Source organism: Prenolepis imparis, unplaced genomic scaffold (assembly GCF_030444845.1).
Source record: "Prenolepis imparis isolate NDT839.2.m4 unplaced genomic scaffold, iyPreImpa1.0 SCAF_13, whole genome shotgun sequence".
Classification (NCBI taxonomy): Eukaryota; Metazoa; Arthropoda; class Insecta; order Hymenoptera; family Formicidae; genus Prenolepis; species Prenolepis imparis.
Window position 1 is genome coordinate 6,464,541 of NW_028141171.1, and position 26,066 is coordinate 6,490,606.

Below are 26,066 nucleotides of genomic sequence, written 5' to 3' on the forward strand. Positions count from 1 at the left end.
CTGACAGAGAGGGCCGCCACGGCCATACGGGCCACCTTGGACCTCCTAAGGTCGGATATTAATGAGAGGATATAGAAACGGCCACCTCATACCACTCCGGATCTCGGCAGCAGACTCACGGATCGTCTCTGATGGAGAGAGGTTACCGAGAGAAGTCCTCCTCCTTCTCCCCTTCCTTCCACCTCGTGAGATGAGAGCCGAAGAGAAGCACCGGTACAGAGGAGGTAGAGGTAGGGAGGACCAGGGAGGGTCTCCACCCTAGGACGAGATCGTGGAGGGAGGACATCGTCGGGTTACGAGAAGATGAAAGAGAGAAAGAGAGAAAGAGAGAGAGAAGGATAAGCGAGGGAGGTAAAAGGCAGGGAGGACGAGAGAAGGACAGAAGGAGACGCGGAATGAGAGACAGAGGGAAGGTAAAGAGAGGAGAGAGTCAGGAAAGAGAGACAGTATAGAGAGAGATGGGGGAGAAGGAGGCAGAGGACGAGGACGACCAGGAGAAAACGGAGGACGGGTGGCTCAAAGAGAGAGATAGAGAGAGAAAGAGAAGACGAGGCGAACGACAGAGAAGGAAAGAGAAAGAGAGATGAAGAAAGGGACAGAGACATGAAGAGAAAGAGAGAGAGGACGAGATCTGGACCCACGTAGGAGACGTTCAATACTGTAGCAACGACGCGCCGAGGCACTGCCATTGGCTACCATTTTCTCTCTATACCTTCTAGGCATACACCTTGTACTCTATTCCGGTCTACTCCACTTTATTCCCGCTTCCATGCTCTCTGCTTCTGTGCTTCCCATCTCCTCCCCCTTCTTATCCCCTTCGCGCCATCCGCGAGATCGCATACCGAGAGCGAAAAACACGAGAAACAAAAAAGTCTTTTCCGCCGAAATCGCGAGAGTCGAAAGTAAATCGGAATGTTTTTTTTTTCCTAGGAATATAACAAGATGCATCATCTGCGAGACAATTTGAATCTAATGGATAAAAAAATTTGTATGCGTATTCTTGCTATTTTTGTTCTATTAATTTATGCACTATAAATTGTAAATAATCGAGCATACGAAAATCATGAATTTAATGGATTATCTTGATAGCTTTTTATTCATGTTTAGACTCAACATGGCTAATCTGGCTAAATTAAAAAATGATAATACCATAATGCAGTCTTCTTATTAATTTTCTACACATTGTTATTACTTTACATATAGCATTATTTATTTATTATATGCTATAGTTATCTGTTCACATTTATAATCAAGACACTCAAATCATTATCTCGATATATAAATGCGAATGTTATTTCGAGATTACACAATTAGAACTTCGCTCAATTAAATTCTTAATATAGCACGTAATAATATGTAAGTATATTTCCATTTTGCCTCTCCATAATTTTCATGCATTTTATTATCGCTGTATTTGCTACTAATAATAAGATTCCAAATAAGACAGATCTCCGAAAAATAATCTTATTCTCTTTCTTGTCTTACTTTCTTATATTTAATTATTTCTTTCCTATATTTGATATATTTTCTTATCACATGTATATGACGATTTTCGATCTTTTCTATATATATATATATATATATATATATATATATATATATATATATATATATATATTCCTGTCAGTGTCATGTGTGTGCAATAAAGAAAAAAAGAATTTGTTCTTTTTAGGGGCTGCGCACAATAAAAGGAATAAGGAATATGTATTATATATGTAAGTATATTATGTAAAATAAATCGTTATCGCGGAGATAAACGAGTATAATTATAATTATATTATATTATAATTTTAGTTATTTTATTATATTATATTATAATTTCTATCAAAAATTTATATTTTATATAAAAGATTAAGAAGAAAATACAATATTACAGCACTTTAGAATTGTAATTCTAAAATAGTAATAATCTCAAAATATAAATACGCTATAAAGCATATTTGGTATAGTACATGCAATCTTTCAAAATTTGAAGAATATGCTACATAATTTAAATTCAAAAAAGTAAAGGAACTAATATATATAAATCCACAGTATATCAATATCTGCAGAATAAAAGAATTCATGTTTTATTATCGCTATGTAAGAATGTTTAAAATTTCATGTAAAAATAGAATAAAATTTCCCATAAAGCATCAATATATACGGCGCTGTAAGTCTACTGCATTATAGTAAATTCCCTTGCTTCTATTTGTTTTTCTGTTCGGAATATATAATTTCAGAATGTATATGTATATTAAGAAGAATATCTGCAGCGAAAGGGCAGTTTTGTCACAAAGAGACAAAATGCTTGTGTTTCTTAATAAATGGATTTTGAGATTGCACATATTGAGCTATTTCCTATTTCTATAGTTGCTTAATTTTATATGCTTTTTCTGTCCGCATAATTAAAAATTAATGCGCAAGTATAATGCGAGCTAGTTCTAATGTGAAATAGTTCAGTTTTGTATGCAAGTCAAACTTTCAATTAAGAGTACAATGTTTCAATTTTATTTTTTATTTATCTTGTCTCTAAAATCAACTTTTTGTTAACTAATTGCATAGGATCAAGCTGTCAATAACAGTTTCGTATTAATATTGAAATTGATCGAACAAACATTATAAATTATAAAATTTGTAATATAAAATCGTAAAAGTATGAATTAAAATAATGTGAATTGTGTGTTCAATAGTTTAGTCGAAAAGTCAATATTACTCTTTCTTCGTTACTTCGAAATTGACGAGATATTATTTTAATAAATTTGATAAAATATATTATAAAAAAGAACACATACACTCTCTCTCTCTCTCTCTCTCTCTCTCTCTCTCTCTCTCTCTCTCTCTCTCTCTCTCTCTGTACGATTTAGTAAAAAAAGTTTGGCTTATCAATTATAAAGAAATCCCTTTTCAATCAGCTGATAAATTTGCTAATTAAATGTTGAAATAATATGTTATAAAAATTAAAATAACAATATGTTTTAAATAATATGTTATAATTCCTTAAACTCGATTAATATTTTTGACAGTTATCAGCTGATTTCTGTCAAAAAAAAAAAAATAAAAAAAATAAAAATAAATCGCAGATAAGGCATTATAATGTATTATTTACAACATATTACTATTTTACATTTTATAACATATTATTATTTTAAAATTTAATTAACACTTTATTAATATTTTTTGCCAGAAATCAGCTAATTAAAGAGTTAATTTGCTAATTAATTTTTAAAATAATAATATGTTATAAAATGTAAAATAGTAATATGTTGTAAATAATATGTTATAATGCCTTATCTGCAATTAATATTTTTTTATAGAAATCAGCTGATAACTGTCAAAAATATTAATCGAATTTAAGAAATTGCAACATATTATTTAAAACATATTATTTTAATTTTTATAACATATTTTTATTTTAAAATTTAATTCACAAATTAACATCTTATTAATATTTTTTGACAGAAATAATAATGATTAAAGAGGTAATTTGTGCTAATTAATTTTTAAAATAATATGTTATAAAAATTAAAATAGTAATATGTTGTAAATAATATATGATAATACCTTATTCGCGATTAATATTTTTGACAGTTATCAGCTGATTTCTGTCAAAAATTATTAATCGCAGATAAGGCATTATAACATATTATTCACAACATATTACTATTTTACATTTTATAACATATTATTATTTTAAAATTTAATTAGCAAATTAACGCTTTGTTAATATTTTTTGACAGAAATGAGCTAATTAAAGCGTTAATTTGTTAACTAAATTTTAAAATAATAGTATGTAATAAAAATTATAAAATAATAATATGTTTTAAATAAAATGTTATAGTACTTTAAACTCGATTAATATTTTTTGACAGTTATCAACTGATTTCTGTCAAAAAATATTATTCGAGTTCAAAGTATTGTAATATATTATTTATAACATTATTATTTTAATTTTTATAACACATATTTATTTTAAAATTTAATCAGCTAATTTCTATCAGAAAATATTAATCAAGTTTAAACAAACTTAATATAAAAACATTATTCTTTTTTCCATAAAATAGAGAAATGGTACGCGCGTAGCGCGCGCGCTTGTGTTGTCTAGTTGATATATATTCGAGATAAAATCGATAACAAAATAAAAAAAACTAAAAATAGCATTCAAATATCTCGAAACAAAGATGCATACATCGTTAACAATAAAAAGATAATAAGAAAATTCCGAATAATCTGTTCAATAAAATTCGGTTTTTGTTAATAATAGTAACCTCATCAGCAAAATTATACCTATAGTTCTTCATCAGAAAAAGAAGAATCTCTGATCTGCGAACGATAGATATAAAAAAATCACGGATTTATTTCTTACAAACTATGTTATAAAAATGTCAAGAAAATCACGTATTTTTGAGCGGAGAAAAATAGAAATCAAATTTGATTCCAAAATAAAATCATTCAAAATTCAAATCATTCAAATTATTTAAAAAATTTTTTAAACAAATTTATTTTTAATTAATTATTAATTACCTAAAAAACTAATTATTAAATAAAAATATTGCTCTCTCTTAAATTTTATTGAGGTTTGAAATTTTCTTAAAGAGCATTTTTTGAAATTTGAACTTCTACATAACTCTTTTATATGAAACCATTTTGTTTTATTTTTAATTTTTCAGTGTATATTTAAATATTGTCTTATGTTTTGCGAGTTTTTCAGGGCAAAACATTTGCGGCATTATTGTGTTTCTAGAGTGAGCCATTTCATAATAACACATATTTATATATTTTAATATATGATATAGAAATAATCGCCAGAAAGTTTTAATCATGTTTATGAATATGTAAATGTACATGAACCAAAAAAAACAAGAATTTTTAACACTTTTATTTGCTTGGCATATATTTTTTAGTTTTTTAAAGAAAATTATGTAATTCATTGTTTTGATGAAAAAGTTAACTATAATTTCTTAAATCTTTTCTTATATAAAGTTAACATATAATTTCTTAACTCTTTTTCTGATTTGAGCTCCAAGTTATTTCTGGCGATTAATCTACATATACAGAGATAATGTAGAATATATGTATACACATGCAATACACTCACCGATCCGATGTGCAGCAGCGGAGCTCTATGGTACAAACGTTGATCTGTAACATATAAAAACACAAATTATATGTATACAAAATAGTTTTCAACATAATTAATATTTGAAAAAGTCAATAATGCGCAATTAAACTTTTATTTGTACTATAAAGTATATTTATAAAACTACGTCATAAAAATTATTAAACTTTTTAATTTTTTTTTTACACCTATAATCTATTAAATTTTTGAATTATTTTTTAGATCTCAATTTATATAAAATATAATAAAATTTAATTTTTAAAAAGTAAGTTAAATAATTATAAATTGTATAAACAATATTAAAATTATATATACATATATACATAATAAAATGTTTTATTAATTATCTAATTATAATAATCTGCTTACCGCATGATAGCTCCGCCGATGCCCGATGCCTCCCTGCGCCTCCTCGTCCTCATCCTCCTTTGTTCGTACTTGAGCGTTTTTTTGGCACTTACACAGCACACGTTCGCGAAAATACAATCTGCACGCGCATTAATCAGCAAAATAAAATAATCGCGCGACACTTTTAACGACACTCCCGACGTTAATCGTACGCGACTCTATACGGCATTTTCGATTTTAATCGCGCGATACTTTTTGCGAAACTCCCGACATTAATCGTACACGTAACTTTTCATACGGCACTCCCGATTTTAATCGTACGCATATTTTATGTGTTTTTCTTAATTATATGCGACGCACATTTGAATGAACAGCACGCGACAATTATAATCATACGAAGCTACGATCCGCGAGGTGCGATGCACGAAATTCACGCGGAATGTCGTCGCAATGATGCCAACGGACAAAATACGCGGCAAGTCGCCGTAATGATGCCAACTGCCAACTATCACAAAATACACGGGAAGCTGCCGCAGTGATGCCACCTGTAAAAATAATTACAGAAATTATAGTCTTTCGCGATTAATCGAATTTAAATTATGTAAATGATATTTCGTCGATTAAAAAAATTAGATTTAAATATATATATAATATAATTTTTATATAAAAAATTGTATTATTTATGAAAAAAAATTTATTATAATTTATTTATTAAAAATTATTAAAAGTTTTGAAAAGTAAGATATCCGAAATCCATCCTATGCATTACAGTATACATTTATGTAATGAATCGTTATTGCGGAAATAAACGAGTAATAATTTTACAAGTAATAAATAATAAACGAAATATAACCTTCTTACGACAAGGTTGCTCCGCCGTTGCCCGATGCTTTTTCGGGCCTCCTTCTCTTTCATTAATACTCTATATGGATGGAGTCTTTATGCATTTAGATAATAACACACGCTCGCGAAAACACGATTAATTACGACAACACGCGCATTAATCAGCAAACTAAAGTAATCGCACGACAATTTGAACGGCACTCCCGATCGTTAATCGTACGCGACTGTATCTGTATACGGTACTTCCGATTATACTCTCTCTCTCTCTTTGTGCGTAACTCCCGACACTCGTACGTGACTTTTCATACTCCCGATTTTAATCGTACGCATACTTTATGCTCTTTTGTTAATTATATGCGATTAATTATATTTGAGAGAACAGCACGCGACAATTATAATTATACGGAGATACGAGCTACGATCCGCGCGACGCGACGCACGAAATTTACGCGGATGTCGCCGCAGTGATGCCAACTGTGTAATTAGAAATTATCTATCTCTCGCGATTAATCGATCATTGAAAATATCGATTAACATAGAGCGCTTAACTCGACGTGACAAGTGGTTCGAATAATATTTTGATCGGCCAATCAGGAGAAAGAAAACATTTTCCTCATGTCCAGATTAAAAAGAAAAAAAATCGTTCTGAAACAAGATATTATTTTGTCTATTTCCCCTCTTCCACGTTAAGATGTAATTCAATATATCCAAAAAGACTTGATATAAATAAAGATAAATATTCATAAAAAAAAGAAGAAAAATATATCTAGAGAAGCTTCGACCTCGTATATTCGATGGTGCCACCGTAGAGTGCTCTTTTTTTTCGTCTCTCTTTCTTTCTCTCCCTCTTTCTCGTGACCGACCGGATATGTTTTTCCACTTTGTCAAATAATTAACGGACGTTACTCACGCGCGAGAGAACAATGCATGCACCGCACTTTTGCGAGGCAACGCTGCACTATACGTTGGTATATACCGCAGGGAATGGAAATAGTTGTAATTTTAATTAACGCGAGATTACGCCGTGCACTCTCATATGCCGAGACTCGCATACATCGTAGATTGTAATTTGCTATATATATATAATAGATAAATATACGCTGTACTGTGTGCCAAACAAGTTTTTGCAGTAGTCCTCTAAATAATACCATTAATATACATATATTGTCAAATTTCTAAATTTCAAGAGGCAAAACTGTCCTTTTTTCAGAATCTATTGTCTATCATTCATTACGCTCACATTTGCATTTATATCTCTACATATATATCTTAAATTTTCTTTTACATACTTATGTATCTGAATTAATTAAAAAATGTATTGTTCAATTAATTAAATTTCTTTAAAATAGTTAAAATAAATCTGTTTTAGTAAACAACTTCGCTATTATAGTTGCACAATGATTGCTATATTGGATTCGCATTTCTTTCCTTTGCCCTTTTTGTATTATTAAATCACGTTTATGTCTCTAATAATTAGGATTAATTGGCTCGATGATATTTATATACATCATCTTCCTGATAACGACGCGTTTTTCAGGCAAGTCACAATAATATACTGCATCGCGAATAGGTCGTCTCCGGTCGCAAAGCAATCAGGCAAATTAGCGTAATTCGCATATAAAACTTGGTCTTCTTCTCGAGTGTTACACACAGTCCGGTCGTGATTCCCTCGCAGATTCCCTCGGAGGTCTTCTACGGGTCTTAACGGCACGGATCTCGTAACGTGACTCGATAATTGCCGCAATCTCGGCGAAGCGCCCTTTCGTTATTCCGGCCATATGCCGCGGACTGGTACACCCGGGAGGTACGAAGATCCGAACTACCGACTGTAAAACTTCCTTTCCCGAACGGCGAAATTACTTTTTCTTCTCGGGAAGTTCTTGCCGCGAGCGGAATCGTAGACCTGCCCTCGCGATTCCGCTTCCGAAATGCGGATCTGTCCGATTCCGCACATGTCAATGGAAGCTCATCTCGCGAAAAAAAAAGATACTGCGATAAATTTATTAAGTACGATTACAGATTTTTATCCAAATTATCTGGCTATAATTATCTGGATATAAGAACCGCGGAAATTTCGCCAGTTTGCCTGACAAAACCTGGTTTTGCGACAGTGAAAAGAAGAAACGATCTTTCTTGTCGAAATACAAAATATAATATTTTATTTATAGTAAATATTAACTCACGCACGCAACAAAGATCTTATAAAAAATAGAATTGTATATTGGTATGCACCAAAAAATGAATGTATATGTACTACTTTTGATCTCACAAAGATACAATTCTAATATAGATGATCATTTTGCTGTAGATCCAGAATATTATTTTAAAGTGAATCTTATCCTATTATCAGTCAGAAAATCTTTATGCTCACGTATCATTGATCGCATTATATAGTTTTCAACCAAACAAAATTGGATGTTAAAAACTCGATAGTAAACTTGATATTCTTTGAAGGATGCAATCAGGCGAGGTTTTTCGAGCAAAGCAATTTTGCGAGACAATTTATTTTAGAATAAATACCAGTAAAATATTTAATAACTTTATAAAAAATATTTTAAATTGATAATTAACGCTTTTTCATACACGTTCGTTGATATTCATTTGTTTGTACTTAATCTGGATTGATGATGAGAAAAATTTGTTAATATAACAAAGATTCTCTCGACTGATAAATTCAACAAATGGATCTGTTTGTTTTATATTGCACATATAAAGTATGAAAATAGAGATAATAAATATATCGAATAATATCACGCGCACCTATGTTTCTGCGATAATTATCTAATCGCTTTATCTATCTTAAATAAAGATTTGCGTGATATTTCAATATTTGTGCTAGCAGTAGTTGCCTTAGATAGAATTACGGTTTTATATGACTGATGTTAATGTCACATATGGTGCTAATAAAAACGTGAAAGCTCGCTCAATGGAAAGAGCGATGATCATTCATACAAAACAAATTACGATGCGATAGATTTTAAAATACAAGTTTGATTCGTATGTTATACAGTAAATATTTGCATAGTAGATATACTTAGGACTAACCTTAATTAAATATTTAAAGTACACATCTACTTTAGTGTTTCAGTCGCATCATTTTATAAGAGAATGTAAGGATTTTTAAACCTTAAACGAATAGGATTCGTTTTAGAATAGTTATATATTATCAAGTACAATTTCGAATTAGAAAAAAACAATAGCTTCATCCTTTTTTAACTGTACTTTTTGTATTTTCCTACTACAATCTTCTTCTTTTGTAACGCATCTAATTATAAGAACGAATTTTATATCACATCGAGTAAAGGCACGACAATTTTATGCGGGCAAATAATTGTTGAACCCACATGATTATCTGACAGTTATCGCGCTAATTAATATTTATTGTACTTCTAAGAGATGAAATATACTACATGAAACTTAAACAAAGACAAATAGTAAAATTAATTCTTACCTTCTTAACATCAGTATCTAAAGCTGATAAATATAATATGACAACTTTCTTACAAACGATTTTTTTCAGAAGCAATGATCGCTCTTGAAGGAGCTCTGTCCAGTAAAAAGCATTTCATTTAATTGAATAGTCATATAAATAAAACCTTATAGAAAATATCTAAAGTGTATCTAAAATATTATCATTCCAAAGTAATATGCGAGTTGTTATATCAAAAATCATACCATTTTGCATAGTAATCACGTGATGTCCAAATTATAAGATATAACGTAATGTTAAAGAATAATTCATTAAAGCTTTCTACATATATAAAGAAATATTAATTCATAAACTGTGTATATCATTAATATATCGATGATTGATTATAAATTAATGTCTTTCACAAATAAATGTTTTTTTTTCAAATAGAATGATAAATGGAATCATCTACATCTACAGAATCAATGCTTTCCGTTTTTTATTTTTTCACACTATTTTTACCTGAGAAAATTTTTTGTTTTTATAATTATTTATCTAATTATTTATCATTTTTGTTACTCACATGTTATTTTTCGATTGTTCGTTGTCTACTACGATAATCTGCGATGATCAATATTTGCGTTTCAAGTCTCTTCTTGCTTTTAGGATTTATCACTCTTTCGATTCACCTTATTCATACCACTATTTTCCACAAATAAAACGTCAATCTGAGTCGACAATCATTTTTCACTGCTCGACGCTTCCTCTTCTTTCTTTTTATTAAAACCGATGAATTTAGCTAACATATTCTCTTGAGATTTTTCCGGAAATTGTTCTCCTCTACCGACAGAGATTAAAGTCGCTCGTTTAGGTGGTCTTTGTAGCGGAGGTAATTTTGGCGGTACAGAAATCTGGTCAGGTTTCGCTACCAATTGTTTTCTCGTTTCCTCCTGCTCAGATTTCGATAATTGTTTCTTCATCTCCTCTTGCGTCATTTTCTTAGTGAATTGAGTAATGAGTGGTATGTGTTTCTTTTCTTTCTCCTTCTCTTTCTCTTCTTTTTCAGCCTTGTCGATTGCAACTTCTAGTATATCACTCTTTCGATTCGGCGTCAAAATATATGTCCAACTATTTGGCAATGATAGCTTGTCGTCGGGAAGATATTGCTTCCGGATGTCTTCGGAGACGTACCAGCAGGATTTAAGATGCATCAGTCCTTCTTCAGGACACGCAATCCTATTGGCGACTTCATTGATCTTCGATAACACGCTAACTTTCGAGAGTTGACTTCCGCCATTTTTGCTCCAGAATGTTATGAACTCTTTCATAAGAAAGTGTCTGCCATGTGTGTTTCCATGCAGCAATCGGATCAGATCGGGCAAAGCTTCGTTCGGAAACGTGGTTTTCTTTGGACCTCTTACAGATTGTTGAGTCGGTGTTTTGCTTTCTGCGTTAGCCAAGATATCCTCCTCAGGTGACGTCGATGATGGTAATACTATCGGTATATTGTTGACCCAAGCTTGCCGTGCCGTTAAAAACTCTTTGATTCTTGCAAAGACTGAAACAAGTTTAAATTTGCGATTAAAAAAATAATTATAACAAACAAAAATTATAAATAATGTATTTAAATAAAATAATATATATATTTATAAAAAAATATCTTTACCAGATTCCGGAAGTGAATTGTCGGATTCTTGCCAGATGCATCCGATTATTTTCGGTTTAAGTTTGTGAGTCTTTGTATTTCTTTCGGCTTCGAATTGTTCTCCCAATATCTTTAATTTCATCTTCTGTGTTTGCGGCGACTGTAACAAAAGCAAACGCTTTACACTAATCTTCAACGTAAAACTTGATACAAGAATAGCTTTTTATCATTACCATATACTTACCATATCTTCCACTTCCTCCTCATCAGCCTGTGCTTCTTCGTCAGACAAGTATCTAAATTACAAAACAATCTATTTTTAATTTTTATATAAATATGCCTAGGTACATTCGAGAAAAGAAGATAGAAATTCAAGAAGTTATTTTTGTAATTTTAAGATTGCATTCGAAATATGCAGATAAAAAATAATAAAATTTATCTCTTTGTTTCTTAATTTCTGATAGACTAATTTCTTAAAAACTACATATTTATTGTACAAATTTATTGCTTTTTATAAAACTACAATGTCTATTTTTGTAAGATAATTTCTTTATAAACAAAATCAATAAACAACAAATATTTGCGAATTGTAATTTCATTCAGCAATTATTTCGACTGTTTAAGAAGTTACTTATGACAGATAAAATAAAAAATATTACTAATATTTTTGAAATATATTTTATTCAATATTTAATTAATAATCTCGATATATTTAAATTATGCATGACTTACCCGTGAGGCACCATAAACTCATTGTCTACGTCGTATTCGTTTTCTTCCAGATTTTCTTCGTCCTTCTCATCGTCAGATCCTTTGAGAGATTCGCCAGGCTCTTCTTCTTCCCATTCATCATCGGAATCGATTTCGTAATCAAACAGATTCTGAAAAATAAAATGTATATAACAGACATTCGTAAAATGTACGGGGATGTTGTTCTTTCAATTTATTTTTTAAATATTTAAACAAATTTGATTTGAATTATCTCACAAATACAATGCTTCATATAAAAAAGATCCTACACTATATTTTCAATTAATTTTTTCATATAGAATCATCTCTTTTCTAATTATATACAATACTACAAACAGTACAAACTGCTCTAGATTTTAATAAATAAGGATTAAAAGATTTACAAATCACATGTTTCTCAATAAATGCTCGTAGATGTTTTGTTTGAAGAAGTTTTCGGAGAAGGTTTCTTTTTTTTCTGTTTCCCTCAGATAGTGTCCCTCAATCACGATTTTATCATATCATAGTTTTTCACACATTGTTTTCTGGTCTTTAGTTTCAACCGTAACTTTAAAATCTTGCCATGAATAAGCAGGACGTAGATATCAAAGCAACTTCCTTGACGAGAGATATCTGGGCTTTGCAACCATCCGCGCGCATTCTCAATTCTCTTATTATTAGTCATGGAGTGACCATAGTCGGCTGCTATCAAAATGTAGATTCAAGTCTCTCCTTTCTTTTTACTGTGCTCCTAGCGAAGTGTTAATAAACACGGTCAATTTTTTATTTTTACGCAGCTACCGATCGGATACGAATAAGAATCGAATACAATCGCGCATTAAGTCGCTCGTTCTCCAAAGTAACAATTTTCAAAAAGTGTAATGTGTCATTAAGAAGTATAAAGTTCCGAAATATATATTTTCACGCTTCCGGGGATACATAATATATCTCGTTATCCGTGTGCAACTATATGTGGTAGCTTGTTAAAAGTAGCTATTTTCGTCCCTACATTTGCGACGGCATTCTCGGGTAACTATTTTTATGATATTTTTTTATTTTTACATATTTGCAATACGCGTGAAATATATTTCGAGTTAAAGACGGGATGAACCGAAGATATCGACGACGACTTAAATTAATCGCGCACGCATTACTCCTTTTGCATGACAGTAGTCGTGACGCACGTTCAACGAAGCGCGATAATTCCTGGCATATAATTGAAATCAATTAATTCGAAACACTAATAAAACGCATCGCGGAAGTGTACTCTTTCTCTCCCTTTCCCCCCAAAAAGTCGATAAATTCTCTCTCCCTCTTTTCTCTTTGCACCGCGGCGCGAGATATTCTTTGTTCGATAAATCAACGTCGATTTCATCCCTACGTGAGCATCAATTACAAGATTCTTCTTGAGACATTAATTTATTATCGGGAAGAAACGTAATCTCACAGGCGATTGATACACTCGTCGCTGACACGAATATAACACAAAAACAATTGCCGGCTCTCTTCGTTAATAAAAAGAAAAAAAGAAGGAGAAAGAGTGTGCATTCAAGCAGCTTTTGGCAGCAATACGAAGGTATGTATGACGTCTCGTGAAGCATGCAATTTATTATCAAAGAATACGAGCCGTCCCAGATCTCAACCATACTTTCTTTTTATGAATTGTTGAATCATTTTCTCTATGTATAAAAATATAGATATCAATAATTCTTCAAATTACAAGCGACTGAAGAGAAAGATAAATAGATCCTATACTTTACAACAAAATTTGAAATTTAATTATTGCGGGAAATCTCTAACATTTAAAACTGCGAAAAAGATGACACATTATACTGAATTTTAATCGAAATATACGAGCGATGAATTTTTGGCTAGCCTTCAAATATTAAATATCAACACTGGGTCGCCGTGGACCCCAGCAGCGCATTCTTATATTATGTATATTAAATAAAAAAATTTGTACGCTGGTGTCTGCTTGGTACCAAATTATTCTGCAAACAATGTACTATCAAAATATATAAGCGATGAATTTTTGGCTCGTTTTAAAATATTAAAGATCGATACTTTGTTGCCGCGAACTTTATATACTGTGCATACATAAATTATGTATATAAAATAAAAGAATTTGTAGGCTCGTATCTGTGTTTAGTATAAAAATCTTTTTACAATATACTATCAAAATATACAAACAATGAATTTTTGGCTTCTTTAAATATAGTAATATACGTAATATGAAAATGCGCCCCATAGGGTCCGCGGCAACAAAGTATCGATTTTTAATATTTTGAGGCGAGCCAAAAATTCATTGCTTATATATTTCGATAATACATTGTTTGCAGAATATTTTGGTACCACGCAGACACCAGCGTACAAATTTTTTTATTTAATATATATAATATAAGAATGCGCCGTTTAGGGTCTGCGGCAATAACGTATCGATTTTTAATATTTTGAGGCGAGCCAAAAATTCATCGCTTATATATTTCGATAATACATTGTTTGCGGAATATTTTGGTACCACACAGACACCAGCGTACAAATTTTTTTATTTAATATATATAATATAAGAAAGCGCCGTTTAGGGTCCGATGCGACATAGTGTGGACTTTTAATATTTTGAGACGAGCCAAAGGCTTCCAAATTCATAGAATTTATAGTCGTTATTTTCCAGTTTTACTGTGAGAACCAGTAAATAAATTGTCACAACATTTCAAGATAATTTTACAATTGGTAATATGTATTTTTATCATTTTGGAATTAATTCAGCTGTCACACTATCCTGATTAGAGGTGTGAAAAACCCGAAAAACAGATCTCCTATATACATAACACCAAAGGCATCCTTCGCTCGTATGCACACACCAAACCGAAAGGATGCAACACTCTCGAGAAGAAAAGCGCAGTTATCGGCCTGGGGCCGCGATGAATGCGTTTAACGTTGCGTCGATGCCGCGAAGCATCGTACATTATTTACAGCGTGTTGTCGCCCGGCGGGCCATCTGTAATGGCTGTTTTATGCTCCATTAAGATTACAACCGGTGCTCCTCGTCCGGTGTACACCGTAGATTAGGAAGCCCGGCAATCGAATTGATTTATTTCCCGGATATTCGGCTAGACCTGCACTTCGTTACCGAGTTAGCGTGACGACGCAGCCGTTCTCTGCATGGAAATTGGAGACCGCTGCTCCTCGTGAACTGTCATCACCGTAAAACGTGATTAGCCCCATAATTACGCTGCGAGATATGCATCCACTCACAAATACGCGCTTGTAAAATTGCGGTTCGACATAAGCACAATAGAAAAAAAAATGTTTCAAGAGGGAAAGTACTGATATTATTTGAGAATTAATCAATATATGTATATTTATAGAATTCTTTGAAAATCTGAGAATACCATAAAATTATTTCCGAGACCATTTTAATTAAACGTTGGAAAAAATTTCGCCATTAGACTGCTGAACCTTCGAAGATAACACATTAATACGTAAACGCTTTTACTCGATTCTCGCCGATTCATATTTTCATTTTGATTAACAAAGAACTATGTCGAAATGAAATTAAGAGGCATCTGTACCACGCGTCCAGCGCGGAATAGGATATCCATAAAAACTTAAAAAATAACAAATTTACTTATTGTTAGTAAAAAAAAAAAAAAAAAAAAAAAAGATCCCGGAGGATCTTTATCTCAGTAAAATCAAGATACTTATTAATATATATCTTATACTATATAAATATACACAATAATAAGAATACAATAATAATAATAATAATAATAATATTTGAAACAGTGTTTTTAAACTTTAACTTAAATTATATCGATGCTCCCTGTGTGTATTCAATAAACTGTACCTGTATAAAAACATTTTTGTTTCAAATATTGTATTCTTATTATTGTGTATATTTATATAAGATATATATTAGTAATTACCTTGATTTTACTGAATAATCTGCAATTAAATTTTTAAGTTGTGAGCAATTAAATTTTTAATTTTTCATATGACATGATACGCATGTAACAACAGCGTTTTACGCTATATATAGTGACGTAGGATATAAAATGCGTCTCTTGCAAGAGATAAACGCGCATGTTATCTCCGAACACATAAATTTCGCACGAAACGGACTATCGCAAATTTGCGACTGCTACTTTAATTAAAATATACGTTAGAATACTATTTTTTGTAACGTGTGCATTTATCTCATCTGCGGTCTAATGCAGATAATATAATTCGTTCCGAGATCTCGTAAATTTTTATACATAAAAATGAAATTTATATATTTAAACCTATAATAAAACTTAAGAATAAATTTATAATTAAATTGGAAAAAAATGCCTGATTAAAGCAATTCTCAATTAATACAAAATTAAAAATTTGTATTAAAAAAAGTAAATACAGATAAAGATCTAAAAGATATTTTCGAGTTTGGTCTTCAATCTTCAGAGAGAATCACAAAGAGAGCTGCCTGACAAGACCTTGTAAATGTAATATAAGTCAGCAATCGATGAAAATTGATATCCGATATATGGCGCGTACTAAAAGGGTTAAAACTACGCACGTGAGTTACGAAAGTGCGGTATATTCGCGGAATATTACGTAGGATATACGTCCAGTATGAGAGAGAAAACGTCAATGAGAGATATCGTTCCTTCAACACAATAAAACCCGAAATCAATCCGATAGCCGCGCGTGCCAGCGGATTAGATGTCGATATATTTAACTACGGATATCTCTGCCTCTTCAGGATATCCCTTTCTTCACTGTTGGTTAATAATATTTTTAGCTAACCGTTTTTTCTTTTCTGTTCAATGTATTATACTATTAAAAATATATCTTGACATACTTGATATCATATAAAAAGAAATTATATTTATATATTGTTATATTATATGTTTTTCTTCATTATATCTATTTTTGAAAATCAGTTAAGATAATTAAGATACTTTTGAGAAAATGTCGCAGATAATTGTTTTGGCTTTTATTGTTACAAAGCTACTTCAAAATTAAGACGTAACATAATAATGTCATTTTAAAATAGATATAGAAATTTTTTTCCAGAGAATATAGAATAATTTTTTCTCGTTCTTTTTATTCTCTAACACATAAGTGCAACGGATCCGAGCACTCGCAAAGATATATCGGATCGCTCGCGCGTCCGCCAGATAATAAAATAAATCCACCAGATAAATCGGGCCACCGATGGATCACTGTGTCGCCGCTAAGCCGAGGTCTGTTTTTCATAACGCATCGTATACCATGATAAGTATACCTTTTAGCGCCACTTCCCAATCTAAAGCCGAACAGGCTTCGGATTTTCATGAAAATAAAAGTGACACGGGCTATCATAAGTTCGAATAAAATGTTAATGTCTTCATTTTTCGAATATCATTTATAAATGTTTAGGTACTCTCTACACACTCTCGTTCTTTTTTTTTTCTTACGTAATATTTATATTATTATCATCAGCACAACAAAAAAAAAGATATTTTTTTCTTTCTACATAATACTTTAATTAGCTTATAAAACAAAGTCATAATTATGTGTCCGCTCTAAAATTGGATTTGTAAAAAAATATCATTGACTCGATATTTTTATAGATTAAAATTGACGTAAAAAATGTCGGCGAGTCAATCGTTTTAGTATATATAATAAAAATAATAAGAAGATGCAATGTGCGAGGACGTTTAACTCTTAAAACCGTTCGCATTGTATTTAATATTTTAAGCATGGTCCCATCTGCTCTCAGTATCAACTACGATCTCTATATATTCTTGAAAAGGAGCACAGATGATTTTAACTCATCGTTGTAATAGCAAATTGTGTTAATAGATGTAAATTGGATTATTTTCCATGATGTTTCTTAAACTCCTATTCATCAATTCATGCGAAATATTTCGCAAATTTTGAAATACTAAGAACATTAATTTCAAATCACCTGCGCAAAGATTTACTCTTGTATATATTGTATATATTTCTCCGTTTATCAAACGCTGAAGATTAGACGTCGTGGATCGATTCAGGATGAACCGAGAAGTTAAATGAAGACAAACGAAGAATCTCTGAAGAATTTTATATCCTAAATATCGTTATTAATCTCACCTATGTGTTATTTTTCCGATCAATTACGGATTAAGCTCAAATCTTTAAATGAAATATACAATATAAATACATACATGTATATATGTGTAATGTTGTATCTAAGGTCAACCTGATAAACGAACGATCGAACTCCTAATGGCAATGGCTCGGATGAGACACCTTTATCGGGGCCCCGATGTTGCACTCTAGGTCAAAGCCATCGCGAAACAACGCATTGCATACAAAATTATTGACGCATCATCCGCACGAAATGCGTTCTTCGCTCTTTCTCCTTCTCGACAATAATATAATTCGAAAAAAAAAAAATTCCATCCGTTTCGGGTCAGTGGACCGGTCGGCTCTGCGGACCGATACTACCGAAACATTTTCGTAATCGGAAAACAACAGACGTTTTCGGATGCTCATCGCCGTTACATTTCAGTACCCAATAATTTCTGAATCCAATAAAATTCTCCCTTTCTATAAGAAAAGCATGTTATTGTTGTCGCTTTTCCGCGTTCATGCTATGAATATAACGCACAACGCAAATCAAAGCAGCTAATCAACATCGCGAAAAAAAGGCAACAATATTACTTGCGAGAATCGACTTAACATGCCTTTTTTAGAAAGGGACCAGAACAATACAAGCATGCCATTCCTCGATTTTATGTTAAAAAGAATGATACAGAAATCAGCTGATAACTGTCTAAAAAATATTAATTGAGTTTAAACTATTATAACATTTTATTTAAAACATATTATTATTTTATAATTTTTATTACATACGATTATTTAAAAAAATAATTAACAAATTAACGCTTTAATTAGCTGGTTTTTGTCAAAAAATATTAATCAAGTTTAAACAAAAAACTTTATATAAAAATATCATTCTTTTTTATATAAAATGAGAAGAATTGGTGCGTAGCGCGCGCTTGTGTTGTTCTAGTCACATAAAAAACAAAACAAACATGCAAACAGTATGAGATTTGTCCTAATGAATAAAAGAAGAATAGTCTATCGGAATTTTTGCAGTAATATCTGAAAAAAAATTCTGAAGCTTTCAAAATCATTATTTTTTCTGTAACATTATAGTAACGAGTATTGACAAGTAAATATTTACTATAATAGTATAGAAAAAAATTATTTTGAAAGTTTTAGAATTTTAATTCCATTGTTATAATGCTGCAAGTTGTATTTAATGGATTAGTTTTCTCTATAATATTTCTTAAATTTCTACTTATCAATTCATGCGGAATATTTCGCAACTGGGAATATTAAGGACATCGTTTTCAAATCTTCTGTGCAAATATCTACCTCTGTGCATATTTATTTTTCACATAAATATCTTTGAAATGTTTGTGATGTTCAAATCTCCGGAGTTTGAGTTTCAGGAAGTATGTATATGCAAAAATGTATATACTTAACAATGCACATACAAGACAATGTATGTATTTCTAAATCTTGTGCAAATTTTTACAATGATAATTTATCATCTAAACAAGGAGAGTTGTCCAATTGTTAAAAATTTTTCTTCAACGTACCCAGAATCACGTTTCGAGATATCCTTCCGCGTAGGATCGATCAAAGTGGATCCAGCAGCCCCGTTTCTCGGATTACATCACGAATCGAAATTAACAATATATCTGACCGAACCACATGCACGACAGCGCGATGACATCTTCGAGACATTCCCGGTGAAAAGAGGATGGCCTCTCCTCTTTCTTTCTCTTTCAACAACCCGGCGATTAATTCGTCCGACAAAATCGGTGATAGCTGGCGTGCGAGTGTCGCGATTAATTTGCATCCCGGGAGACCGTAAATAAGCGGAGTAATTGCTCGATCAGTAGGGATGGGATCAAGTTCAATATGTGAATCCGAATCAATATTTCGATATTATTTTATGTTATTTCATAGAATTCGGTATCATTCACTCATAAAAATTATTATTTTATTCCTTGTAGAAAAGATTATTTTCTAATATTTAGAATGAATAGATATGCAGAGATTGAAGTATATATATTTCAATATAAAAAAAGGAATCAAATCGAAATAATGGTCGAATGAGAGGCATTACGATTTCGCTGGAATTCAACAGCAGTGAATTAATTACCACTGTGTGATTGTCCTGTAATATAGAATTATAAAGAATTCTCGAAACTATCTCTGCTCATGTTTCTACCCAGGTCACTTATGAAATAAAAACTATTTCTACGATCCGTCCCTTTTTTGGAAAACATTTGGTCTTTGGGTAAAGTTTTCCCTTTTCAAATCGCCTTATTTTTGTCCTTCCTCATTCCGGCATTCTATTTCAGTTTTCATAGGAAACTTTCAAAAGTGATTGATGACATTTCGTGTCGTCAATCTTAAACGAAACGTCACCAGGGATCGTTATTAAACATTTCGCGATTGTTGCGAAATACTTAATCCCATCTCTACCGATTATGCGGACCGGGAAAAGATAAACTGACGACGAGTCGCCGTTGAGGATGGTGGTGACGGCGTTCTCTCTCGGTGTTCTGGAACGAGTCGCGATCGCACGCGTGCGATCGCGACTCCCTAGGGAACGACGCGGTGACGGCACCGGGTGGCACAGGCTAGCATCCTTATCTCGGGGGAGCCATACACTCTTTTTCTCTCTCTTTCTCATCACACACTCTTGTCGACGTCTTCTCATCTGGAGGATTCGACCACCAGTTGCAGTCTCGACACGACCCCTGACCGATCGCGACGCGCGGATCGAGGTTTCCAATCGTATGTTTTGCTTCGACATCGCGCGAGATTTCAAGAGTGCACTCGTCACGGCAATATTTATTATCAGTTTATCAATAATTTAAAAAATTTTGAAGTTTTGAAATCGCGAGATATATCTCTCTTTCTCTCTGTCTGTCTGTCGATCATTTATAACAAAAAAGAAATATGAATGAGAAATATGTCATCAAATTCTAATGTAACACTCAGGACACTTTATAACATAAACATCTCTTTCTCATTATCAAGAGACAACTTGAAAATCGTATGATATCGTGACTATCTAATACGAGCAAAACTTGACATTTAAATATACCGCCAACAATTACATTAAATTACACTAAAGTTTGCTTTGTTAGTCTCACGCGAATCGTGCGATGCAGTGATTGATAAATATATACTCCTGTCATGATATCGGGAAATAAATCTGAATCGAGTTTCAAAGAAATCATGTAAATGTCGAATGAAACTTTTATTTTGAAAATTATTGTTATCGCCGATTTGCATAAGAAGTGAATTGACTTTGAATATCTATTCGATAATTTTTTTAAATATGATTGAGGAAGCTACAGCGTTTGATGTAAGTATACAAGATAGATAATACATATTGCAATACAATTTCTAATTATATATATATGCAATATATTCAACAACGTCATGCTTTATCACGTGTATTTTAGCATCACATAAAAATTAAGACCTGCGTAATATAATTCCCGTGCGTTTAGAATGAAAAATTGAAAAAAATAATGGAACTTACAAAACGTTAATAAAAATATTATTTAGGAAATTATCTCATTAAAGTCAAGATGTAATACTTAATATATGCCGATATTAATTTGCAAGTAATGACAGAGTCTGAAAATAGTGTATGTTGTGTCATATATATATATTTTTTTAAAATCTGCTAATATGTATTTATTTGTACAGATGACGGATGAATTACTATTCTCCGCTCTGGGATTGACAATGGACACCAGCGTCGAAAGACAGCTATTCTCGCCGATCAAGACAAATCTACCTAGCGATTACGAAGTATCGTGTACTCTGCTTAGCAATGATTTTAGGACATACGATAGTGATCAGTTGAACGCAACAAATCCAATAGATTGCTATACCGACTTAACTTGCTCTTTGCAATCATCTTGGAATGATTGGTCGACTACAAATACGTCTACGTCATCAGGTATGCATTTTCTTTTTTTCATTTGTATATAAATATAATAACTTATATAATAATGTATATAATAGTTCGGCAAAATATTATTTCACGAAAGTATATACATATATGTACTTAGATCTCCATTTATTCCTTCGAAGACAAATTTTGAATTTTAAATAGCAAAAGAAAGAAAGGGAGAGAAAAAGAGAAAGAGAGAGTACACTGAGTTGCACATTTTCTAATTATAAATTATAAAATTTTTTTCTAAAAATATGCATCAAATGATTATAGGTTGTTTAAGCGAATTGAGCGAATTAGATTCGGAGCTAGAGTGGTGTCTAGAGAAGAGCTGGGACTCTGGTCTTCCAGAAAGAACACCATTATGTACTGCCGGGTGCGAAGGGTTTTTGCATTTACCGCCTTTACCAAATCCACAACAGACGACACAATACGAAGAACCGTTGCTAGTGCTCGGAATTGATTTACGAGCATTGGAAAATGAATTTGGAACAAATACAATAGGTACGCATTATTACTAGAAAAATATTATTTCTTAAAATAATTATTCTGAGAGATTCTGATAGATTAATGTCATTAAAAACATGGGAAGATATTTTTAACGTTATCAATCAATGTATAAAAAATGTATATAAGAAAGTGACCTACAATATATTTTAATATTCTTGAATATTATCGCGCGTACATGTTTTCTAAAAATAATCAAATATGTATATCTATAGTATTCAAAAAAACATGTTATTATTTCAATAATTGTATGTAAAGATCGATTAATATGTATCTCGTGATTGCAGATTATAATAATAATAATAATCAGTTAGACAACGATCCCCTAATTTCAACAGCAGCTACCGCAGCATTAGCAACGCACGATTATACCAATCGTAGTTTAGCAAATGCAGCCGAAGATCGATGCTTTCCATGTACTTATCAAGGCTGTGTAAAGGTAAGTCTTTTTCGATGTGACAATGATATTTTGTTGATTATCTCACGCTAAGTCAATTCTGACATAATAATCGGAATACATATTGAAAGTTAATCTCTTAGGCAAAAACTGTAACTATCAATCATAAAAAATTTTGATTGATCCACAATTGTGTTCATTTAAAAAAAAAATTTTATGATTGATAATTATGGTTTTTATCTAAGAAATTAACTCTCAATATATATCTTTTAGAAAATTGTCATTTAGTGAAAAATAATTATGGCAATTAAAATTCTTTACGGTCCACAATTATGGTTTTCAGTTAAGAAAAGATTAACTTCAAATTAAAAAAATATATCCCTATTATAAATATATCCTTCACGATTTTGGGTGCGAATCCCTCTCTAAAAAAAGCATGTTATTGATTCTTGAAAGTCTCGAAGTCCAATCGGAAACGCGGAAAAGAGGCAACAATACATTTCGAGATTTTCGAGGACTTCGAGACTTTTGACAATCAATAATATGCCTTTTTTAGAAAGAGAGATTAGAACAACACAAGCGCGCTATTCTTCGGTTTTATATTACAAAGAATAATTAAAAAAAAATAATATAAAGTTTATTTAAACTCGAGTAATATTTTTTGACAGAAATCAGCTGATAACTGTCAAAAATATTAATCGAGTTAAAAGAACTATAACAAATTATTTAAAACATTACTATTTAAATTTTTAAAACATATTATTTTAAAAATTAATTAGCAAATTAACGCTTTAATAATTTCTGTCAAAAAATATTAATAAAGCGTTAATTTGCTAATTCAATTTTAAAATAATATGTTATAAAATGTAAAATGGTAATATGTTGTAAATAATATGTTATAATGCCTTATCTGCGATTATTTTTTGATAGAAATCAGCTGATTAAAACATTAATTTGCTAATTAATTTTTTAAATAAGAATATGTTATAAAAATTAAAATAATAATATGTTTTAAATAATATGTTATAATTTCTTAAACTCGATTAATAGTTTTAACAGTTATCAGCTGATTTCTGTCAAAAAATATTCAAGTTTAAAGTATTATAACATAAGTATAACAAATAAAGTATTATAACAACAGTATTATAACATAAAGTTTAAAGTATTTATAACATTATTATCTTAATTTTTATAACATATTTTTATTTTAAAATTAATTAGCAAATTAATGGTTTAATCAGCTGATTTCTGTCAAAAAATATTAATCAAGTTTAAACAAACTTTATATAAAAATATTATTTTTTTTTATATAAAAAGGAGGAATGGCTCGCGCTTGTTGTTCTATAGTATTCTATATAATAATATTTATAGAATTTTTTGTATCATTTTTAACACATTCTTTTCAGGTCTATGCCAAAGCTTCTCACTTAAAAGCTCATTTACGGCGGCACACCGGCGAGAAGCCGTTCGCATGCACTTGGACCGGTTGCGGATGGCGTTTTAGTCGATCAGACGAGCTGGCGAGGCATCGACGATCGCATTCAGGGATTAAACCGTATCCCTGTGAAATGTGCTCGAAGAGATTTGCGCGTAGCGATCATCTAGCCAAACATCGTAAAGTGCACCGAAAAAACGCCTATTCTTTGTTCCATGGTGCTAGGGGACTACGCGGCGATAAGATAAACGTTTTACCAACGGATTAATCTAAGATTTAGCGTTTTCTAGATTTTTTTTTCCTAATCGATAAAGCTAGCAAAAACTTATCATCGACGAAATAAGTTCTGTTATGACATATATATATATATATATATAGCTTCTATATAAATTGACAAGTACTTAAAATGTTTCTATAAAAATAGTTAATGTAGAAATAACTTGCCGAATAAATAATGTAAACTGATAGTTTTTAACATTTTCAGCGGCTAATATTTCTTGGATTTTATATTGGAATATATATTTTGCAATCTCAAACAAATAAAAGATACTTTTTCAAATATTTTTTTACAAAAACATATAAAAAAAGATAATTTGAAAAGTCATATTAAAAATTCAAAGAGAGATTAATTCAATTTAATACTAATCCAATCAGTCTTATTAGTTAAAATTAAGGCAGTTAATGTTATTGCGATAAGAAACTTTTATCGGCGTTGTATATAAAGTAATAATAAATCCTCTTACTAAAAATGCATTATTTGTGTCTTATTTTCTATATATAAATCTTATATTTTTTAAGATATCTTTCATGAAAAGTAGCATAGTTTTATACGTAATTGTTATTATTAAAATCAGAGCTATTTGTATGGATGAGTAATTGCTTTAATAAGCAATTAATAATTAATGTTTTAAAATATTGTAAGCCAGCCTGTGAAATAATGTTCATAGGAGAACAATCCTGTACTAATTAATATTAATTCTTACCTTTTCTTTTGCAAACGGCCGCCGAGGATTTATAACGTTACTTCCTTTCTGCCATGTGCCCCAATATGGAGGACGACGATTTTCGCTAAACTGCAATAATTTCGGTCGATGCTTTTCCAATTTATGCGTGTCGCGTATTATGTTGGAGCTGCTATCGTTGTCTTCGTCTACACAAATAATTATATCCAAAATATTAGCAGATTCAATATTTAGCTGATAACAAATTTATGTAATTTTATGACACAAATGCAATTTTTACCTAATATAATAATATCATCCTTCGCTTCAAGTGGCCACGTTTTGAAGGAAGTACGAGCTATAATTTCTCTTTTTTCAATACCGTCGAGATACAATTCAGAATGGTGCACGTTTGAATTGAACTTTCTATCTAATAATGATTTTTCTTGTTCAGTCAATGCTCTTCGACAAATCGGAGCAATTCTCATGTCAGCCTTTACTTCAAAAGGCATAAAATTTTTCACTTTAATAATACTTTCTTCCTCTAATTTAACTTCCTGTTTTTTAGAAACAAAAAAGCTGGCAAAATTTGAAGCTGCCTTTTGTTTCTTGCGTTGAATTTCTAACTTTTCCTCTTCTTTCCTTTTTTTCTCTTCTTCTCGCTTTCTCCGTTCTTCTTCTTTTGCTTCCTTCTCTTTTTGTTTTTGTCTA

At 31.2% G+C, this 26,066-nt stretch overlaps 2 protein-coding genes across 5 annotated transcripts in view; one reads left to right on the plus strand and one right to left on the minus strand.

Moving 5' to 3' along the window:
• Positions 1 to 26,066, minus strand: part of LOC145944899 (uncharacterized) — a 116,988-nt gene that overhangs the window by 88,863 nt on the left and 2,059 nt on the right. Inside the window, exons 4-11 of one of the 2 annotated variants that reach the window (XR_014426762.1) lie at positions 25,657 to 26,063; positions 25,398 to 25,564; positions 12,076 to 12,224; positions 11,588 to 11,639; positions 11,365 to 11,503; positions 10,282 to 11,256; positions 5,468 to 5,991; positions 5,078 to 5,121 (exon numbers count right to left, since the gene is read on the minus strand). Coding sequence is in view for 1 of the 2 variants with exons in the window: in XM_083053574.1 (XP_082909700.1) it covers positions 10,439 to 11,256; positions 11,365 to 11,503; positions 11,588 to 11,639; positions 12,076 to 12,224; positions 25,398 to 25,564; positions 25,657 to 26,063 (1,732 nt within the window). In the remaining variant the exon portion in view is untranslated. Of the gene's footprint in view, positions 1 to 5,077; positions 5,122 to 5,467; positions 5,992 to 8,505; positions 11,257 to 11,364; positions 11,504 to 11,587; positions 11,640 to 12,075; positions 12,225 to 25,397; positions 25,565 to 25,656; positions 26,064 to 26,066 lie in introns of those variants that run through there. The other variant, XM_083053574.1, reaches the window with a different exon arrangement.
• Positions 12,766 to 25,049, plus strand: LOC145944900 (uncharacterized). Of its 3 annotated transcripts, none has more exons than XM_083053576.1 (5): positions 12,766 to 13,648; positions 21,826 to 22,081; positions 22,349 to 22,579; positions 22,870 to 23,021; positions 24,386 to 25,048. In XM_083053576.1, the coding sequence occupies exons 2-5, from the start codon at positions 21,826 to 21,828 to the stop codon at positions 24,680 to 24,682; spliced, it is 936 nt and encodes a 311-aa protein (XP_082909702.1). In that variant the 5' UTR covers positions 12,766 to 13,648; the 3' UTR covers positions 24,683 to 25,048. The 3 variants fall into 3 exon arrangements, with proteins under 3 accessions (XP_082909702.1, XP_082909703.1, XP_082909701.1); XM_083053577.1 differs by lacking the exon at positions 12,766 to 13,648 and adding an exon at positions 19,391 to 20,898 and having other exon boundaries at positions 24,386 to 25,049; XM_083053575.1 differs by lacking the exon at positions 12,766 to 13,648 and adding an exon at positions 19,393 to 21,475 and having other exon boundaries at positions 24,386 to 25,046.

Coding starts and splice junctions, on each gene's coding strand:
- LOC145944900 (XM_083053575.1), top strand. CDS start 21,449: ATGATTGAGGAAGCTACAGCGTTTGAT. Junction 22,580..22,869: donor ATTTGGAACAAATACAATAG/GTACGCATTATT, acceptor TCGTGATTGCAG/ATTATAATAATAATAATAAT. Junction 23,022..24,385: donor CTTATCAAGGCTGTGTAAAG/GTAAGTCTTTTT, acceptor CATTCTTTTCAG/GTCTATGCCAAAGCTTCTCA.